Genomic DNA, 19686 nt, shown 5'->3' on the forward strand with positions numbered 1-19686 from the left:
TTTTTTTATTATTTTTAAGGGCTTGAAAACTAATGTTCTGCATTTGTCTGCACTCTGATTTTTCTTAAATGTACTTGAATGTCAGCTGAAACTAATGAAATGCTGCTTTAACATCTGAAATAGTAAAACCACAGAAACAGATTGTACTTTTATATTTTATGGGCAAAGTTCTTATACTGAACCCTTTACTGAATTTTTATCATACTGTATAAATCAATGTTTATATTACCAGCCTGGTTTGTGTTAAAAGTGTCAAAGATTGAAATACTTATTGATAACCAGTGACAGTTTATCTTTTCAAGAAAGCCAAAGGATGGGTTCTGTTGCAAGTTTTGAGGCACATCTTGGAAATATTTTTGGATACCCCCTGGAACTCCTCCCTTTGGGCCCTCGACCACTCTTACGGGAAAGTTATTAAAGTGTTTCCTATTACTTCTTATAGTTTATAAATATACCAAATCTAAGTTTATAAATATACCAATTCAGGTGTGTATTCCCTCCACTATGAGTCAAGCCTGGGGACACACATAGTTGCTGACTAAATAGTGAACATAGTTATTTTGTTCTGTTCCCATGGCAATTAGGAGGACATGGGCCCTTACTTTTCCTTCCTGTATTGAGCAACTACAAGGTACGCACTGGGCTGTTTTCACCAACCATGAACCCGGCGCTTCTAGAATTAGTATGTCAGTGTCCCATCTCTGAAAGCAGATGTTCTGATGGGATGGAGAGTACATCGTCTCCTCAACATTGGCAAGTGTGACAGGAAGCTCATCATAAATATCCCAGCTGGGTGGCCCCCCCAACCCCATACACCAAATGCATAAGCCCTTGGGTCTAGGCATCCACCTCCCAGGGGCATTTTCCCCCACGGATGTTTTTGATTGATGCTAATGTTCAAAGACCCCAGGTAGCTCCTCTGAGTTTTCCTCCTTTCCGAAATAGAGAAGTCTTATTTTGCCTGCTGCCTCAAGAAATCGTTGGGAGAATCAAGCGAAAAACCAAAAGGACTTAGAAACTTCCCTTTTGAAGTGGTCCTATTTTACTGAGCTGTGGCATTTCCTTCATTAGGAATCTCCACTAATAAGGACAACTGATAGATTTCTCTCTCGTGAAAACTCTCCCTGTGCTTATGGTCAGCAGCAAGTAACCCTTTAACTTGTTCTCTATGAATCCAGCTTTCTGGTTTCCTGAGCTGTGGTACATTTTACCCACATTGGACAAAGTTCTTTTAAGTTTTTTTCTTATTTTCCTTGTTATTATCCCCTAGAATTAGAAGTTAGAGTTATAACATCATTTTGAGGGGCCAGCCCAGTGGCTTAGTGATTAAGTTTGCACGCTCCGCTTCGGCAGCCCGGGGTTTGTGGTTCGGATCCTGGGCATGGACCTACGCACTGCTCATCAGGCCATGCTGTGGCCACATACCATATAAAGTAGTGGAATATTGGCACAGATGTTAGCCCAAGGCTAATCTTCCTCAGCAAGAAGAAGAGGAGGACTGGCAACAGATGGGAGCTCAGGGCCGATCTTCCTCACCAAAAAAAAAAAGATATCATTTTGAAATATAGAATTAAAATGGGAAAGGCTAAGGAAATAATTTTATGTAAAACCATACGTACATTTATTTTAATAAAGTTAAAATACAGGAAAATCTCTCTGGCTTAATACTATAATTTTCCTGTAAAGTCAATGTAAGTGTTAAATTAGTACTTTGGAATTATGTTATAATAAAGCCATGTAGTTCATATGATGGGCAAAGTATTAAACTTTGCCACCATAATTACTTAGCATGCCCTTGTGTTCATTCTGAAAATTGTTCTTCTGATAACAAAAGTGATATTTATTGTGCAAAAATTGGAAAAATGTTTTAAAATACAGAAATCAAAAGAAAATCACTTGTAATATTTTGACTCAGAGCTAAGCACTGTTAACATTTTATGTATACACATATATATAGAAACAGATATATAGGAATTTTTTTTTCTTGGATAGAAATATTTTATTCCCGGGTGCAAATGCAGAAAACAGGTAACATAAGTTGTTTGCTAAAGTGAAAAATGTGAGCATGGATTATGTTTTCTATGCACAGAGGACATACACTTTTTAATTTTTTTTACCCCAAATGGATGCTATTGCATATGCTGTTTTGAATCTGTATCAAGATGCATTTCACTTTTAGTAACAGAAACCCTAACTTACACAAGTTTAAACATGAATGAAATACATTATCTCATGAAATAGGAGGTACAGAGATAGGAAGGAGTGCAGGGTGGTTCACTGACTCGATCAGGTTATCAAGATCAAGGACCCAGGTACTTTCCATTCCTTCTGTCCTGCCACCGACATTATCAGCTTCATGCTAAGGTTGTTCCCTTCATGGCCATAAAATTGCCACCATGAACATCTGGGACAACATGATTTCTTGTTCACATCTAGTGGAGGAAGAAAAGCCTGATCCCCAACGATGGAGTAGAAGTCCTGCCCTTTGGTCTGATGAGACTAACTTAGGTGTAGCTACCCAAGACCAGTGATAGTGACTAGGTACATGCCATAGGGATGGTTTCCTCTATTAATCACTGGCAAGAGGGACTGATTAGCATAGACTCATTGGGGCCAGTTCTCCAACCCACATTGCTACTATAAAATGGTGGAGATATGGAATAGATGTTGGAAGTCAACCTCAGCCTCAGTAACCTAACATGTTCACTGAATAGTTATGATCAAATATAAGGGCCGTATTGAAGGATCACTTAGCTTCCTTTCTCATCATTGCCTTCAGGCTCTGGTCTAATTTGCTCTGATGCTGACAATTCTGTCTCTCTTCCTGCTTTTGTTTACACACTGCCTTCCCTCAGAGTTGCAAGGATGGCTACCAGCAACCCTGGGACAATGTATTTTCTGGCTGGCCTCCAGCAGGAGTGAGAAGATCCTTCCCCTAAGCATGATCCTTCCTTTTGGTCTGATTGGGCAACTTGCGTCCCATGGCAATTCCTCACTGTCTTGAAGGTGGCCGGGGTACTTTGACTGGTCTCTGATGACCAGGACGCAAACCTGGTGCTGGAAACGGAGCTGACTTGCTTTCTCACATGGCTGCCTGGGGAAGCCATGGGCACCACAGCAAGATTAGAGTCTCTTAGGAAAGAAGACTCAGAGAATGGATGCTTGGTACCCACTTCATTCTCTTTGAAAATTGTCCTTCTTCTTAAGCATTACAACAATTATCAGAATTTGAAATTAAGATGAATGTTTTAGTTATTTTAATTTTTATTAAAAAGTCAGTTTCTTTTGTAGAAATTCTCTGTTTAGAAAGAGTTGGACAGGAAGAAAGAATAAAGTCTTCTGGGGAACTGATCTTCATTAATCTAATGTTCTCCAGAATTTGGGCATTTTTGTGGTGTCATTTTGGCAATAGATAAGTTTTTCTTGTTGAGTTTTGACTTAAACTGGTACAGAATAAAAACTAAAAGAAAAAATAGCTAAAGATATAAATTATAATAGATGAAACTTTAATATTTCTATTCATTATGTACTTTTTTATTTTCAATACCCTTGAAACAATGTCATAAATAATATAGGGAATTAATGGACATTTTTAGAGAATAATTCTGAGAAATAATAGGCATATTTGAAATTACTATGGCAAAAATCAGATGTTAAAGGAAAAAAGTAATGATATATTCAGTTTTTAAATTGTACTATTAAATGTGTAACGTCATGTGTAATAAATATTCATATTTAATTTTAGATGCTAGTGTAACATATGCTAAAATAAAATGGAACAATTTCTATGGTTCTATAAAGGAATCTATAAAGGAGTCATAAATAATTATAGTAAAACTTTTTTGAAACATTTTTATGAGACTAGAAATTGAAAATTTCCTAATAGGAGAATTTTCTTAAATGAGAAATGAGGTAAGTTCGTCATAGAGACCTCAAATTGTAATATATCCTATGGGAACCCTGAATAAGCAGTAACTTCTTAAGATAATCTTATAAAATGTATAAAAATCAAGAGTTTTTGAAAAAGCTTTCAAAAGGTAGCAGGAAGAAAAGACTATTATACTAAAATTTCTCGTGAGAGGTTACTTATTCTGCATATTTTTTATGTTACTAGAATAGGGATCTTAGTTTACCTGAATCTGGAAAAACTGTGACTGTTTAAGATTTAAAAACGAACAAATATAACTATTCACTGTAGAGTAACAATTGTGGGAAGTAACACAATTCACTCCATGGTCCCAGGATGTTTCTAGTGTGTGGGAAATAAGAGCGTAGACTAAATGACATTTTGGTGCTCAGAAGGTGTTTTACCCTCAAAGCCCAAGTGACCAGCCAAGGAAAAGTTTACTCACCTTTGTATTTTTAACAAATTCTACCTCCCCCACCTCCTTAACTAGTATAAAGAAAACAGAATTGCAGCATGAGCAAAGGATATGAGGGCACCCATTTTATTTAAAAGTTGCTAGAATCTATGATATTTGTGTCTTTATTCTTTTTTCTTCTTCTTCTTTTAAGTAAGTAATCCTGGGAAAGTCTGTGTATGGTATGGTTGGCAAGAGATCAGTCTACATGTGAGAAGATCTAGTCCTCCCTCTGGTATTTTTACCTTGCTGTGTTACCTTGGACAAACAACTTAACCTCTCTGATCCTCAGTTTTCTTATTTCTAAAGAGAGGGTGGGTGGGTCAAATATGAGTCAGAGATTCCTTTTTGCAGTAGAATTGGGGTATGTGAGACGCATTCAGTAATGATCAACCAGACTGTTGGCACCTCTAGGATGTGGGGAGATGGCACAGGTGAAGCATATGCAGTCCTGGAGTTAGTGATTATGGGAGGATTGAGTTAAGGGCTCAGCACTATGCCCACTGGCAACTTTTCTTCTACTCATTAGTCTAGAAATAGATGTACAGAGGCTCTAATGAGGCTCCTGGGGAGCGGGAGAAAATCAATTCCTTTGCCCAGGGTGGCTCCAGGCTTTGGTGGTCCAGCCCTCTATTTGAAAGGTTTGTGACCAGTGCATGATCAAATAGCCCTGCCTGAAAGAAAAAGGCCAGCTCCTCTAGAATTTGTTCTAACTTGTCTTGTTATGAATTCCCAGAAGAACCTTTGAGTTTTAACAAACCTGGATGTGTATGTTCCCAAATGTCATCTTCCTCACAACCAAGGGTTGGTACTGCCATGGAGCCCCTGGAATGCTGAGTCCTTCACTGTAGGAGTGTGTCAGTTGGACCTGAAAAGGCTCAGCCACTGCCATATTCCTAAACTTGCCTGTGTGTTTGTTTTTGTCCTTCCAGGTCTTTTTTTTTTTAACTCTGGACCTTCCTTTATAGTTGGCCTCATAAATTAATTTGTCTTAGAAATAAGAAGTTCCATAGAGTGGCTTTGACATTGTCCCTTCGTCTCTGACACAGCGCCATCACGCTGGAGAATCAACTGGTGATCCTCGCGGCAACAGCAAGTGATGCAGGGTCTTACTATGTGCAGGCCGTCAACGAGAGGAACGGAGAGAACAAGACGAGCCCACTCATTTATTTGAGCATCGCAGGTGAGTATTGAAATTCCAAATGATAGTTCTAAAAGCAATAAAATCTTGATTTAATTATTAACCACTGTCTCCTGGGGCATTTTGCAATAAATCTTCTCTCTCTAGTATAGTGGTTATGGTTTACTATTGATCCAGTGTCAATAGTTGCTTTCTTCGAAGTGATAGGCAGAAAATGACAACTCTGGATGCAAGATCTCATTTGTTTTGAGGATTAAAAAAACAGTTTTGCTTTTGTACACTGTTAATATATATTGTTTTTAACAACAACAAAAAAATCTTCTGGTTTATGAGGGAATTGTATCCAGGAACCTTATTTGAGACAAGATTAAGCACAGGTTGTGTTCTTTCTTTTTTTAAGAGAGAGGGTTTTGTTTTTGTTTTTGAGGAAGATTGGCCCTGAGTTAACATCTTTTGCCAATCTTCCTCTTTTTCTTTTTTCTCCCCAAAGCCCCAGTACGTAGTTATATATCCTATTCATAGGTCCTGCTAGTTCTTGCTTCTGGGACACCTGCCTCAGCATGGCTTGATGAGCGGTGAGTAGATCCGCACCCAGGATCTGAACCGGTGAACCCCAGGCCGCGGAAGCAGAGTGCCCGAACTTAACTGCTATGCCAAAAGAACCCCATGTTCTTTTAATTTAATAATAAAATCCTTGAGAAAATATATATACTAAGTTGTGTTAAAATTAGCAGTATTTCTTAAGCATAATCAGCTGATCATTTTTTTCTACCTGATTTAACTAAAACCCTGAATCATGAAGAAAATACACACAAATCACAGTTATATGTTCAGTTTATTTAAGGACATTTGAGTTTGAGGAAACTTCATTTAAATGTTTGGCCTCTGAAAGAAGGTTCTAGAAATTCTACTAGCAAAAGTTGATTGCTGGAGAAAGGGAAAATGACCACAAGCAAGAACTCTGAACTAAAAGAGATTAAAATGTGCATCTGAGAGTGCATGCCACCAAATGTTTGCAGCATGAAGCTTCACGGTATAAAATGCGGTGATTATGCTGTTGAGAAAATACAGTTGGGAAATGGTCGTGGTAAATTTCAAAATGTTATGATCACGTCATACAAGAGTGAATTAAATGGATTTGTCTGTATAGTAGTAGATTTCGTCTTTTTAAAAAACATCTTGAAGGAGTAGAATGGCTTTCCCCATCAGGTAATTTGAAAAGTTTTGTTTCGTACATATGGAATAGGACTACAATGTTTGCTTCTCATGGTCCTCGAGGGATCCAGTGCTTTAGGCCTAGTAGAATTTACTGGGTGAGTGTTTGTGGTGAACACTGGGGGAACGAAACTGTGGAAATTAGCTGAGTGTGCTTTCACATGCCCATCCCATTCCTGGCAAGTGCTCCTAAGTGGCCATCATGCTGCCATCAGCCCATTAACCTAGGAGTTGAGTCCTGACCTCCAGACCAGAGACTGGGTGCAAGTTTGGCGACGAGCATGACCTTTTCCATCCTGTCCAAAGTTATGTCCGTTGATTAGGTGTGGGGTTCACAAAATCCAGTGCATGATGTACTGCTATTTAAAGGAGCCTCTGAATCAAGAATCATAGTAGAAATAAATGTAATTTATCGAAAATTTTTTTCAATATTGAGAATAAAGGATAGAAATTGTATTAGCAGGCAGATTGTAGTTGCTTTAATGATTTCTAAGTTTTACAATTAGAGCCATTTATTCTGTTTAGCAAATCTGATTTAGCACTCAATTGTAATATACATATCAGGATAATGATAGGTCAAATTGGTGGAATTTGGAGTCAGAAACAAGGAAATTAGCCTTAATTGGTTAGAAGAGGGTGGAAAAATGCCCCAAATATTCTGGCCAACATGATGCTAACATCACAAAGTTATGAAATGATCTGCCCCTAGTAGTTTCCTACATTTCTACTTTATAAAGGCCGGGAGAAAATAAAACTAGTACAGTGAACTTGCAAGTTGCCATACTAATGCAATGCCAGGGCATCAGATAATTGGAATATGTACATTTATTTTTCAATAATTTCAGTTTCTACTCCAACCGAGAAGTATATTGGAAGCAGCTCATAAATATGATGATTAACTGCCTTGCGTTTCTTTCCCCTGTATATTTTTATCTTTTCATTGGCACCAGGTGAAATGTGTAGAAGGTGAGATAGAAGGAGGTTGATGATATGGATGGACTGATTGTAAATCTTAGGAGAAAACCTGCATTCTATTCCCTCATATATTCTTTGCTTTTTATCGGGACCAGGTAAAACATGAGAAGTAAGGAGGTGGAAAAAGCGGCCTCATTTTAATTCTTAGGAGAACCTCACTGTTGACATATTGGATTTAGCTAAAAGTTAAATGACACCCAATTATGCATTTTCTCACTAAAAGTTCTGTTTTGAAAACCTCTGAAGATCAGAAGTCTTGATAAATCTGCAGAAAACCCCAGAACTGTGTTTCAGTTTTGCTCCTTTCTGGACTGCAGCTGTAAGCAGCAGAAAGTGCAGGTCAGGTCCTCGCTGCCAGCACCTTGGGAGGCCATGAAATACCAGAGGATGCATCACCTCTTTTGATTTCTCATGGCATTGGATGTTCTCAAGACCTGTTCATGCTGGTAGTAAGATATAGTGTGCTCTGCAGACTTAGACATCTTTTTTTTCTGATGTAGGCTTTGTAAAAACACCAAGCAAAATAGATGAAAAATTTTAAAAACTTGCCAGCCAGCATTTCTAAGGAATCGAAAGATATTACAGCCAATTATCGTTTAACAAAGATAAATTTTTCCTTGGCATTGGAAGAATAAAGTAGGGAACCTTAATGTAGTGGATATGATCGAGGTGGTAGGGTACTGGAAGTTAAATTCCTGGTGGGTTGTACTGCCATTAATTTAAAATTGGAGAGTGCCATGCGGCTCCACCTCTTGTTTCCCATCGTAATAATAAACCATTCCTCCTGCAGGGACAGCCTAGTGTCCAAGTGGAGTAGCACCCAGGGGCCAGCCTTGTCTTGAAACATCTAAATGACTGATGCTCGATCACCCAGCTAACGGGAGGAAATAATGTATTTTCCCAAACGACCGTATACTTGAGAGTTCAAAACCTCACCTCCTTTTCAGTTGCTGAATATTTTGGCTATACTTGAAGCTTATGGGAAACAAAAGATAAAGAGGGTTTATTTAAAAATAAATAATTTTTTTAAAAAGCCTGACATTTGGAAGTGAAATGCAGTCCCACAATGACACCGCTTTCTGTTTTGTGCATGTTTAGGAGATGTCATTATTATCTCTCAACGTTTCTTCCCCTTTTGTATGGTTAAGAAGATAAATTACAGCGTGTTCTGCACAGATATTTCCTGTCAGGAAGGAGAGGCCGTTTCTGAGCTATCCATTCTCCTGCTCCCAGTGAAAGCTGGCTGCCATCTCAGGGGTGGATTCACTTTGAAGTTTTAATGTGACGTGAAGCCAGCAGATGTTAAGGACATAGGTGGGACTGTTGAAGCATCCTGCATGAATTTTTCATAGCTGGCTCCCGCAGCTCAGGTGCACACCAGAAAAAGAATGGGCTGAACTCACCTGAGAGTAGACGTTTCTATTCTGAGGTCAAACCCAGGCAAGCTTTATAAACCTGTCAACCTGTTTTTGATTTTCACTTTGAAGATTTTACATTGAGTTAACTTTTGTAGATCAGATATTCTAAACTGAATTAATATGTGAATAAAAGTTTCTTCTTAAAAAAGAAGGATAGAGTATGGAGATGAGAAGAATTCTGTACAGTGATTAATCAATCTTTGTTTAAGTGCCATTGTACGTACCTCAGACACATCATCAGTTCTCACCCAATATTCAGAATGTCCAGTGTAATGAGATTCTCTACTAGGGATGAAGCTTAGATTAAAAAAGAAATGAGTGCCTCTCTCCTCTCTGTTTTTTTCACCTCTTTCATTTTAATGTCTCTTCAAACAACATTCACAGACAGGATATCATTTCCACTGATCCTCCTTCAGCCTGACAAACCCTTGCTTTTAATTCTGAAGACCACTTAACATTCTTTTGTCCTCTATAATGCTAATTTAACTGCAGACCTCATATGTGTTTAGTAGATGAAAGTGGGTTCCTGAGAATAATGTCCACGAACAGCCGTCCTAGAGGACTGCTCTGTAAAACATGGCTTTTATTGGCCAGATAAAATTCTATCTTATTTTTTGTGTGCCTTTAACATTAAGGAGGGGAGATGGAAGGCATAGCCTTTCAAATGTACTCTGACATGGCTTGGATTCCCAAAGCAATAGGTGTGGTTTGAAATATTACTAAAAACCAATCTGGAGACAGTGTCCACGTCACAAATGACCAATTTAGAATCCAGCTATAGCTTTACAGGATGTGTGGGATTTTACTGCCAGAATTTTGAGAAACATAAATAGGAAGTGTACTGTATAGTAGAGTAATGAGTTTAATCATTTAGCATGTTTTGAACCTGCTAAGGTGGGGTGTGTAATGAAGCATGCTCTGGCCTCAGCATCCTGGAGCTGGTTATGGACAGAACTAAGTCCAGGCTGTGGTCTCTAAAGCTTTTTTATAGGCACTCATCAGTAAACAAGTCTTGAGCATTCACCCCTAATATATGCATACTTAGTTATTGATAAATTATCAGCATTAAACTATCATACAAAAGAGATAAAGGTGAAATAAACAGTATCTTAAGTATCTTGATAATCATGAAAGTTTCATTCTATCTTTGGTTCATGTCCCATGGCACAATATACACTTTGTGAGTAGAAATCTGTATTTCACTTGGTCTTCCTGATGATGTTTAGTTAGTTTTAATTCTTAGGACATCTGTTTACAGAGAGTTGTTTATCCTGGTAATGCGGCTGATGAAGAGTGCATACCGAAAACAGCATCAGTGCTGCTGTTTGCTGTCCTTCATCCGTGTTCGTCTCATGAGTAACTCAGACCTGTGCTTTCTTCCCAGAAATGCTTTTGTATCCACTTATCTACTCTATGAGAGTTAGTTTAGTTAAAACTAAATACACAAGTACACCCATCTGGGCAACCGTGAAACCACAGACTGTTAGAAGGTTCTGGAAGCAAACATACATGAAGGCATCCTGTCCACCTCTTTGAAAATGAAAATTCTGAGATCTCCCCTTGAGAGAACGTGCATATGGTGTGTGACATGGTGCCATCCCACTGATAGATCCAATCTGCATAATAAAGAGCATTCAAGATTGGTTTTCTTCTTATGGTTTGAGTTTAAAAACATAAATAAAAATGCCAGTTGTAGTATTTTGTGTCTGAACCTCCAATCTATGTATATATGGATTGGTGAATGAGGTTTAGAATAAGAGTACAACCAGAGATTCTCAACCAGACTTCAGTAAAAAAAAAAAAAAAAGACCAAGAATAGTTAAAGAGATAATGAGGCCATAATTCTCTCCCCACTCCCAAGACAAAACTGGGTTATTTCTGTTACCTACTCCTGCTCTCTCCCCGTCTCTTCTCGCCCCAAGCTGTCTTTCTTTTCCCCTTTGAGATTTCTTCCAGCCTACTTTCACCCTTGGTAACTCTTAGGGAATCAAGTCAAACTGTGAATTGTAATTTGCCCTCAACTTTTGAACAAATTTGGGATCACCCTATATTCCCAATCTCCCAAAGCAGCAAACTTCAGATTGGTCTATGAGTACCTCTCGGGGTACACACAGATTTCCAAGGGAGTGAGCAGGCATATGTAATTCTTGGGGAGTCAATTGCCAGTGCTTTCATATGCCCTTTCTAAAATCAGACCTGTCCAGGGTGCCTAAGTTTCAGAGAGCTCTTCCCACGATTGCCCCTCTCTCACTGGGCACATGTTCCACTCATCCTGAATCTCTAATACAGGCATTATCTGCGAGTATAAACGTCCAGGTGTCAAACAGGGAGAGAATTCTAAACATCAGTGTCAGAATTGAGAAAGCGAAGTACTCTAATAACTGAGAAATAAATCATTTTATAAATCAGGTGTTTTCAATTCCTTGCTGTCAGCAAAACAAGGTAGAACCCAAACGCGCTGTTGGCCGACATTTTCTTACAAATAAGTCTTGAGGATTGCTAACTGTGATAGAGTCCACTTGCTCTTAGGACCAGAAGACCTTCTAGCCCCTTTGCAGTTTGGGGGGCCATGTGACAAACTCTAATCAATGAAATGTGAGTGGAATGAAGGGTGTCACTTCCTAGCCAGGTGTTTAAGAACCAGCAAGTCACCTTCATTCCCTCCCTTCCCCTGCGGGTCTAACTGTGGCCAGGCCACAGATAGAGATGGTGGAGCCTCAAGATGGAAGGTGCCCAGATACTTGAATTAGCACCTGGAAAGAGCAGCCCTGGAGAATCTCTCCAGCAGTGTGGGACTTTATATAGTAGGAAATAAACCTTTGTGGCCTCAGCACTGAGATTTTAAGGTTTACTTATTATTGGGAAAAAAAGTAGTCTATCCTAACTAACAAATTACTATGTGACCTTTGGTATAACTCAGAAGGAGTTGAAAGAATTGAGAGATATCCCTAAAAGAAAATTCCTTCCATTCTCATCTATGGAATGAACACAATTTTACAGGAGTTATATCTACAAAAAAGAAAAGTAGGGTTAGAATTAGAGTAAACCTCTGTCCATTTTGTGGAGAGATGCATTTGCAGTGATTTTTTTCTTTTACCTGAAACATTCATCAAAGTTTGTTATACAATTGTTTTGATTAATAATAATTGTAACAATAACTCAATCCAAGAGAAAAAAATTGTTTTTTACCCTAGAACCATCTGGTTGCTTAGAAAATTTAAATTTACATACATATTTAGTCAGAGGCTATGATCAATAAAATACTTTGAATTGTTAAATATAATAAATTTTTTAAATATAATGAATTAAATATAAAAATTCTGCAGGAAGTGTAGAATGGAAATACAAGTTGAGGAAGAAAAAAAGGAATGATGTAAAATTTCTGACTATTAAAAATTAGAGCTTGTTCATGTTTTGTTTTTTTTAACGTGTGATGATGTGTAGCAAATCCCTGGACCTACTCTATCAAATATTTAGATTCCTTTGGATACATTTAAAAGAGTGCTGCAGTAGCTTTATTTTATTAAAATACACTAGCATATTAAAAAACTCTAGAAATTAGATTCTTGGCAGTCCTTCAAATCTATGTTGAAAAACCTTAGATGTCAACTTAAACTGTAGAAGTGATACATAGTTTTACACAATTCTTTTAGGTGATGTAGGAGGAAAACTGTTCCAAGCTATATGCAGATTTGATGATAATTTATCAATAAGTGTACGTTAAATGATCCCCCAAGGGCATAAGTAGAAGCAGGGCGCTGACATGCCTCAAGATCCAGGTAGGCAGCACATACATTTTCCTTCTTAAATTCCACAATATCCCCGCGAGTTAAGGATCAACCCCATTTCAAAGCCGAGGGCACTGAGGCCCTAACAAGTTAGGTTATTGACAAAAATCGCAAGAATAGTAAATGGGGAGTTGGAGATTCAAGCCAAGGTTTATTTGATCCCTAAACCCCCTAGTTTCTCCTGTAAAAAGGGCACAACATATATCCTGGAGGCTGGGCATGCTCTTGGTGTCAACATGTGTCCAAGTGAGGGAAGCCTGAGGAGAAGGCAAAGCTCGTGGTGAAGAAGCAGCCCTCCTGTTGTACTGGCGATTCTGTTAAGAGCTCTTCCACACTCAAACCTCAGAGGAGCTTGGTTTTGTTTTTGAAAGGGAGGCCTTCTGTTTTGATGCCAGAACCACTCCCAATAAACATTCAATCTGGATAAAACCAGTGTGCTGTCCTTGCAAATGCAGCTTGAAGGCTGGCACCCTTTTGCAACCAACTAAGGTATGTTGGGTGGACTGTGAGTTAGATCTCGCTTACCTGAATGCAGGTTTGCTTACGGATGTAGTGGGAGATTAGACTGGGGTCAATGCTTACTAACAAAGCATCATAAAAATAAATTACAATTTATAATAGCTAAGTGGTATTGTTATTATCAATAATGCATTAGACACCACACAGGATATGAAGTAAGACATGGTCTGTCCTGGTAACATACACAGTTATCCTCCCTACTTCCCAGCTATTACTATTGATCTGTTGTGGTAGATTTTGCACAGGGAGTAAGCCACACCCAGGGAGTAAGGGGAACATGTGGGAGAGCTCATTAACCAAGCAGAGCTGACCAGTGGGATTCAGTAAATGAACCACAGTATTCATTTACTTCTCTCAATTATGGTATGATTATTTAAGGGCACAAATTATCATTCGGTAGTGATTTGCCTAATTAGATTTTTTACAAACTGCTCCACAAAGCTCAACTTTAATAATTTCTCCAAACCACCTCTCCTCATGCCCCCTTGTTAAGTGTACCAATTTGAATTATTATATTCAGGTATTTAAACACAGGAGTCTTTTAGTTGTGGCAGGTTTAGGGTTGGAACTAGAAGTAACACTAATAATTTTACCCATGACTTCTGGGATCTTGTTTTTTAACCTTAGCCAACAGCCACCTGCCTGAATTCAGTTGACTGAGAACTTAAGATCATTTCACTGTAGGCTCATAATATGTAAACATAACATTTCAAAACTTATATTGAGAGTGACTCCATTATAACTTACTCATGCAGTGAGTATCTTCCTAGCTCAGATTGCATTGGATATTACATTCGTTGAAGTGCTTTGTCTGCTGTCCTTGTCTCTGTAATTGATAAGAAGAGATCAGAAATTTTTAGAGGGCACAAACAAGGGGGATAAAAAATTGAATTTTCTCTGCAGTAATTTTATAAACTCTAACACACATCCATTACACATCTTGTCTGGGGAAATAGTAAACAAAGTCATGGTTACCAGCTAAGATGAGACCCCAGAACTAGTTGTTAATTGTAAATATAGTTTTCTTAGAAAAACTAAATTTACCCAGTAGTTGAATGCAAATGTTGATTGTGATCAGTTCCCTGGTGTTCGGCTTTTAGTTCCTTTCTGGGCTAAATAATTCCACGTCTACCTTCCCAATATTTTTTCCTTTAATGAGTAAGTTCAATATTCTGAAGCTGCTAATTAAGAAACACCTGTTTAGTTTCTCTTCTCTCAGAATTTTTGAGGTTTTTAAACTCCAGACTGTCTGATTTTCTGGTCTTGATTGTCTTTTCTTATCTCATCCTTGAGGAAAATGAGAATATATGATTTCTGCTTTGAGTAGAACCAACCACTGTACTAATAACATGGTATTTGTGTTGAGAGTAGGCCTAACATGCCATATGTTAACTTTGATTTCCAGCTTTAAAGTAAGATGGGAAGACATGATTTGGCCCAAAGTGTAATGAAAGCATATAATAGTAGTTGTCTTAGTCAGTTCAGGCTGCTATAACAAAATACCATAGACTGGGTGGCTTATAGACAAGAAACATTTATTTCTTATAGTTCTAGAGGCTGGAAGTCTAAGATCAGGGTGCCAGTATGGCTGGGTTCTGGTGAGAACTGGTCTTCTGGGTTGCAGACTTCTCACTGTATCCTCGCATAGCAGACAGGGGTCCCTTTTATAAGGGCACTAATCCTATTCATGAGCGCTTCACCCTCATGTCCTAATTATCTCCCAAAGGCCCCACCTCCTAATAACATCACCTCCTAATACCATCACCACCTAATACCATCACATTGGGAGTTAGGATTTCAACATATGAATTTTGAGGAGACACAAAAATTCAGTCCATTGCAGTAGAAGAAACAATAGCCATTTATTGAATGTCTGCTCTGTGTCCAGTATATAAATTTTATACTTAATTAAACCCCATTTTTAAAAAATCCCTATGAGGTCAATATTATCCCCATTTTACAGATGAGGAAACAAACCAAGGGAATAAATAACATGAACAAGGCTACGCAGTTAATTATGTGGTTTACTTTCAAACCCAGGTCTGCCTCCTCCCAAAGAGATTTTCACCATTATACTTATTGAGATTATTTGTATTGTGGAATTATTTCCAATTCTTAAAATCGTGTTGAAAATTCTTAACCCGATTGCTGCTTGTGTGTCTGCAGCCCAATAATTGGTCACCTTCTGATAACAGTTCAGTTCTACCTTTACCACTTAGTCATAATGTTTTATTACTAATCGCTGTAAATGATGTTCTTTCTGCTCTTATAAAAGGCAATTACAGCAGGTAATTAAAATTGTAGATCTTTACAATGTGGCTGAGAATATTAAATCAAGCCTTAAGATAATCAGATAAAGTACCTGTTAAAGTGAAAGGCCACTTAGCTCCTCTGAAGACCATTGCCAAATCCAGAGGGCTGGACTCCCTTCTTTTCCAAGAACACTTTGTATCTGAGGTGTAAAAAAATGGAATTTATATGAGAAATCTATCTTAAGATGTAGACTCTTTCTGTACGTTCTAATTAGTGAGTTCTTAGCAATGGTCTCTGCCAGCGATTCTTTGTTATTTCAGGTAATTATTCTGCCTATACCTCTCATCTTTTATGATCTTTAGGAATAACTGCCTTGGCACAAAATCAGTTCCTACTCTCGGAGCCTGGTGTAGCTCTATATTTGGCAAAGCAGGTCATGAAAGGGTATAAGAAATGTGACTGCTGATTGTCAGTGTAACTTGCTATTTGCCCAGGAGTATCTGGTAAGTGTAGCTTTTTCAGGCGGATTCCAAAGACTATCATTTCACATAGTGTTATAGAATCATAAAAATGTGAGCTGAGAATTCTCTGGTTCACCCTAGTTACAGACCTGAATGACCATCTGGGAAGTCTGCAAGCTGTAATATTTTTGTGATTTTCCTAGGGAGCAAGATACAGACACAAACCCAGAAGTACAAAAACTCTAGTGAAACTCTTAAAAGAATGATGGTTTTTCCATTTTGGTCCCCTACTTGGACTTAGGAGTAGGAATTGGAGCTAGAGAAGAAATAAGTCGGTAGTGGTGACCTGTTCAGCTGGCCCCATGGGGTTGTTTGTTTGTTTTCGTGTTTTACTGAGAATGGCTTGGTTGAGCTGTATCCCGTCTGGTATTAAATGCCCTGCTCTCTGCGGCTCCCTTCACTTTCTTGGAAAGATTGTTGCACACGCTAATATATTTCCCCGTCAAGATGTCACTCTGTGGTTATATTAATTCAGACAGGGTTGAATTACACAGAGGTTTGCTCTCGTTTGGGAAGGTTTCCAGCACAAATGTGCTCCAGAATTCAAACTTCTCCCTTTCCGTTCCTTAAGACTTTGGGAAGCCCCCTAATTAGTCAGAATGACTTACGTGTAGAAACCATATGCAGGAGTTGACCTGTGGTTCTTAGTTCATTTCAGAAAGTTTAAGAGGCTTCACACTTCTTTACCCTACTCAGGAAAACTTTCCCTGAATTGAGAAAATGGCCTTGGAAAAAATTATGCAAGAATGTTGCTGTCATAAAGAAATATAAAATGAATAGGCAGTATTTTGAACCTTTTATTTCTTTGTTCATTTTAGTTATAGCATTAAAAAATCATGAGAGTAAGCCTGTTCTTGATAAAAATAAAGGAAGCAGTGCTACTTACTTGAACCCTATACTGACATTAAGATTAAGATCATATCCACCTCTTAAGTTTGTACCTGAAAGACTGATATTAAGCCGTTATGCCCCCACTGGCCTCTGTTCTGATTGGTTGGTGCCCCTGCCATGTTGGCATGTTGGTCATTAAATATTTTGAATATCACCCCAGCCTGGAAGAGTACTCAGGGATGCATAAAAAGTAAACGTGTCATCATTATGAAAACAGCTTGCATACTTCCATGGTATTCTGGAGTCACTCCTCCACTGTTCCTGTATGTCTGCACAGAAGAAACAATTGGAAGTGCTGCCTTGTGATTTCTTTTGGCTTTTAGAGACCGGGTATCTCACTTTTATTCCAAAATGTACCATTTCCCCTTTTAAAATTACAGATTTTAGTTCTGGCATTTCATTCAGAAAACACTGAGCATCTAATATTTACCAGGCATTATGCTTGATGCTGAGGAAACTAAATGATTAAGACATATGGTTCTTGCCTTTCCTGAGCTGGCTTTTTGCTGAGGAGAGGGAGACCCATGAACCAATGACAAGAGTACAGTTGTTGAATGCCAGGTGAAATGGAGCTAGCTATAAAATGTTGTGGAAGCACAGGCCAGGGAGCGATTAATTCTGCTTCTGAGGCTGGAGAAGCATTGCTAGCAGAACTCTTTAATCTTTTCTTTCATTTGTGGAGAGATGCACCACCAGCAAGATCATTAAGGAAAGATTTGGGGTAGAACAGTGCTTGCCAACTAAGGATCATTGCAACTACTGTCCTGTTGTCTGCTCCCCTTGTTTTCAATACTAGTGTCCCCCGGCAAGATTCTCCATTCCTACAACCTCATTCATTAAGGGTTAAGGGTTAGGGGTATTGTTTGTCTTCATCTCCCACCAAAATGTAAGTTCCCTGGGGGCAGGGATTTTTGTCTCTTGTTTCCCCAAGCAGCTAGAACAGTGCATGACAGCTTAAAGAGACTCAATAAATACTTGCTTAATGAATGAATGAAAGTCATTTCCTATGCATTCCTTTCAAAATGCATTGCTCTTTGTATTTCCATCTTCATTCTTCACCACTATGCAATGAACCATTATTTTTTACTCCCTGTTTTGATTTTCTCTCCATCATTGGCTTCTCAGGATACCTTCTTACTGGCTTTGTTCTTGTTCTTTCTCTAGCTGCATTTCTTTTGGTGTTTATAGCTCCTTTTTGTTCTCCTTACCCCAAAATGTAAGGTTTCCCCATTGGCCAGTCCGTTAGTGCAAAGTTTTGTCATGTTTTCCTGCTGTATTTTCCCTCCTTGGAGAGCTCATTCATTCTTGTGACATTAAGTATCACCTTTGATCAAACATTATCTCCAAACATGAATGCCAGCGTGAGCATTCAGTCGTTGTTAAATGGAAAGCTGGATGAAATGATTTTAAGTCCACTATGACTCTAAAATTCTGATTATCTTCTAATTTCTTAACTTCTTTGTCTGATTTAGTAAGGTGCCCTAAAATGGAAGGGTTGTCCCATGCAGCCCCTCAATTATTGACTGACCTTTTGTCTGTTCAATGACTTCATTTGACCCATTGGTCTCTGGCTTCCCTCTTTGTCTCAATCTCACTCATACAGTTAATTATGCTGCTTCTGGTTACAGTGGATAAAGCTTGCCTAGTCTAACCTAGTACTTGGGACTTTGTGCCCTGAGAATGGGATCCACTGTGTTGTTGGACATTTTCACTTGGAAATTAAATTAGCCTGTCTCCTTATACTTCCTATCCCAAAGCAGATTGTTCTGCTAAATTCCCTAGAAAGTCATCTCACCTTCTTTTTATGTTTCTAGCTCTTAGCTATTCCTGACGATTTAGCTTAAATCCCTGCTTCTTCCAGAATATTTATCCACTGTCCATCTGTCCATATGGTATGGGATGTCAGTTAGGGAATAGTAATTTTCCCACACATCCTGAGTTTCTACCACTTATATTTCTAATCTTTTGCCTGCTGTAAAAGATAGAGTTAGTAAAGATAAAGTTAAGATGCGCAAGATTTTATATTCAAGAAACACTGTTTCGAAAAGAGTTCACAATAGTTCTTATTTATATGACTATTAGTATAGGCTTATATAGAGAAAATATGGAAAAATTTCAAGAGAAATTGGATTGGAAAATGGATTATGTTAGAAATAGAACAAGTCAGTAGAATTACAGCTTTCAAGCCATAGGCCTCATTATTCTCATGAGCAGGGCCCTTCTGTGGGCAAAACTGACTGAGCCATGTGAAATAATGCCAGTGCCCATGCTCTGCAAGCCCAGTATGTCAAACTGTAATTTAGAAAATGAGTTGCTTTACAAATGGACCATCAATATAAGTTCTTCATCTTCATTCAATATGTGATTTGTAAAAATTGATTTCCTTATAATTTATGTAGAAGTTATGTAGATAACTTGTATACATATACATAAAACAACTTACATGTATAAGTTAAAACTACTGTCTTAGTCAGCTTGGGCCGCCAAAACAAGATACCACACACTGGGTGGCTTAAACAATAGACATTTATTTTCTCACAGTTCTGGAGGCTGGAAGTCCAAGATCAAGGTGCCAGCAGGGTTGGTTTCTAGTGAGACCTCTCT

At 38.3% G+C, this 19686-nt stretch overlaps 1 protein-coding gene across 2 annotated transcripts in view; it reads left to right on the forward strand.

Annotated features, from left to right (window-relative positions):
- The window catches only part of SDK1 (sidekick cell adhesion molecule 1), a 917991-nt gene that overhangs the window by 532900 nt on the left and 365405 nt on the right, over positions 1-19686 (forward strand). For both annotated transcript variants that reach the window (XM_087417496.1, XM_087417497.1), the window contains one exon: positions 5411-5544. In XM_087417496.1, the coding sequence (XP_087273622.1) occupies positions 5411-5544 (134 nt within the window). The remainder of the gene's footprint in view (positions 1-5410; positions 5545-19686) is intronic.

The sequence above is a fragment of the Ceratotherium simum genome, chromosome 26, assembly GCF_057802395.1.
Source record: "Ceratotherium simum simum isolate JZ-2026a chromosome 26, ASM5780239v1, whole genome shotgun sequence".
NCBI classification, from domain to species: domain Eukaryota; kingdom Metazoa; phylum Chordata; class Mammalia; order Perissodactyla; family Rhinocerotidae; genus Ceratotherium; species Ceratotherium simum.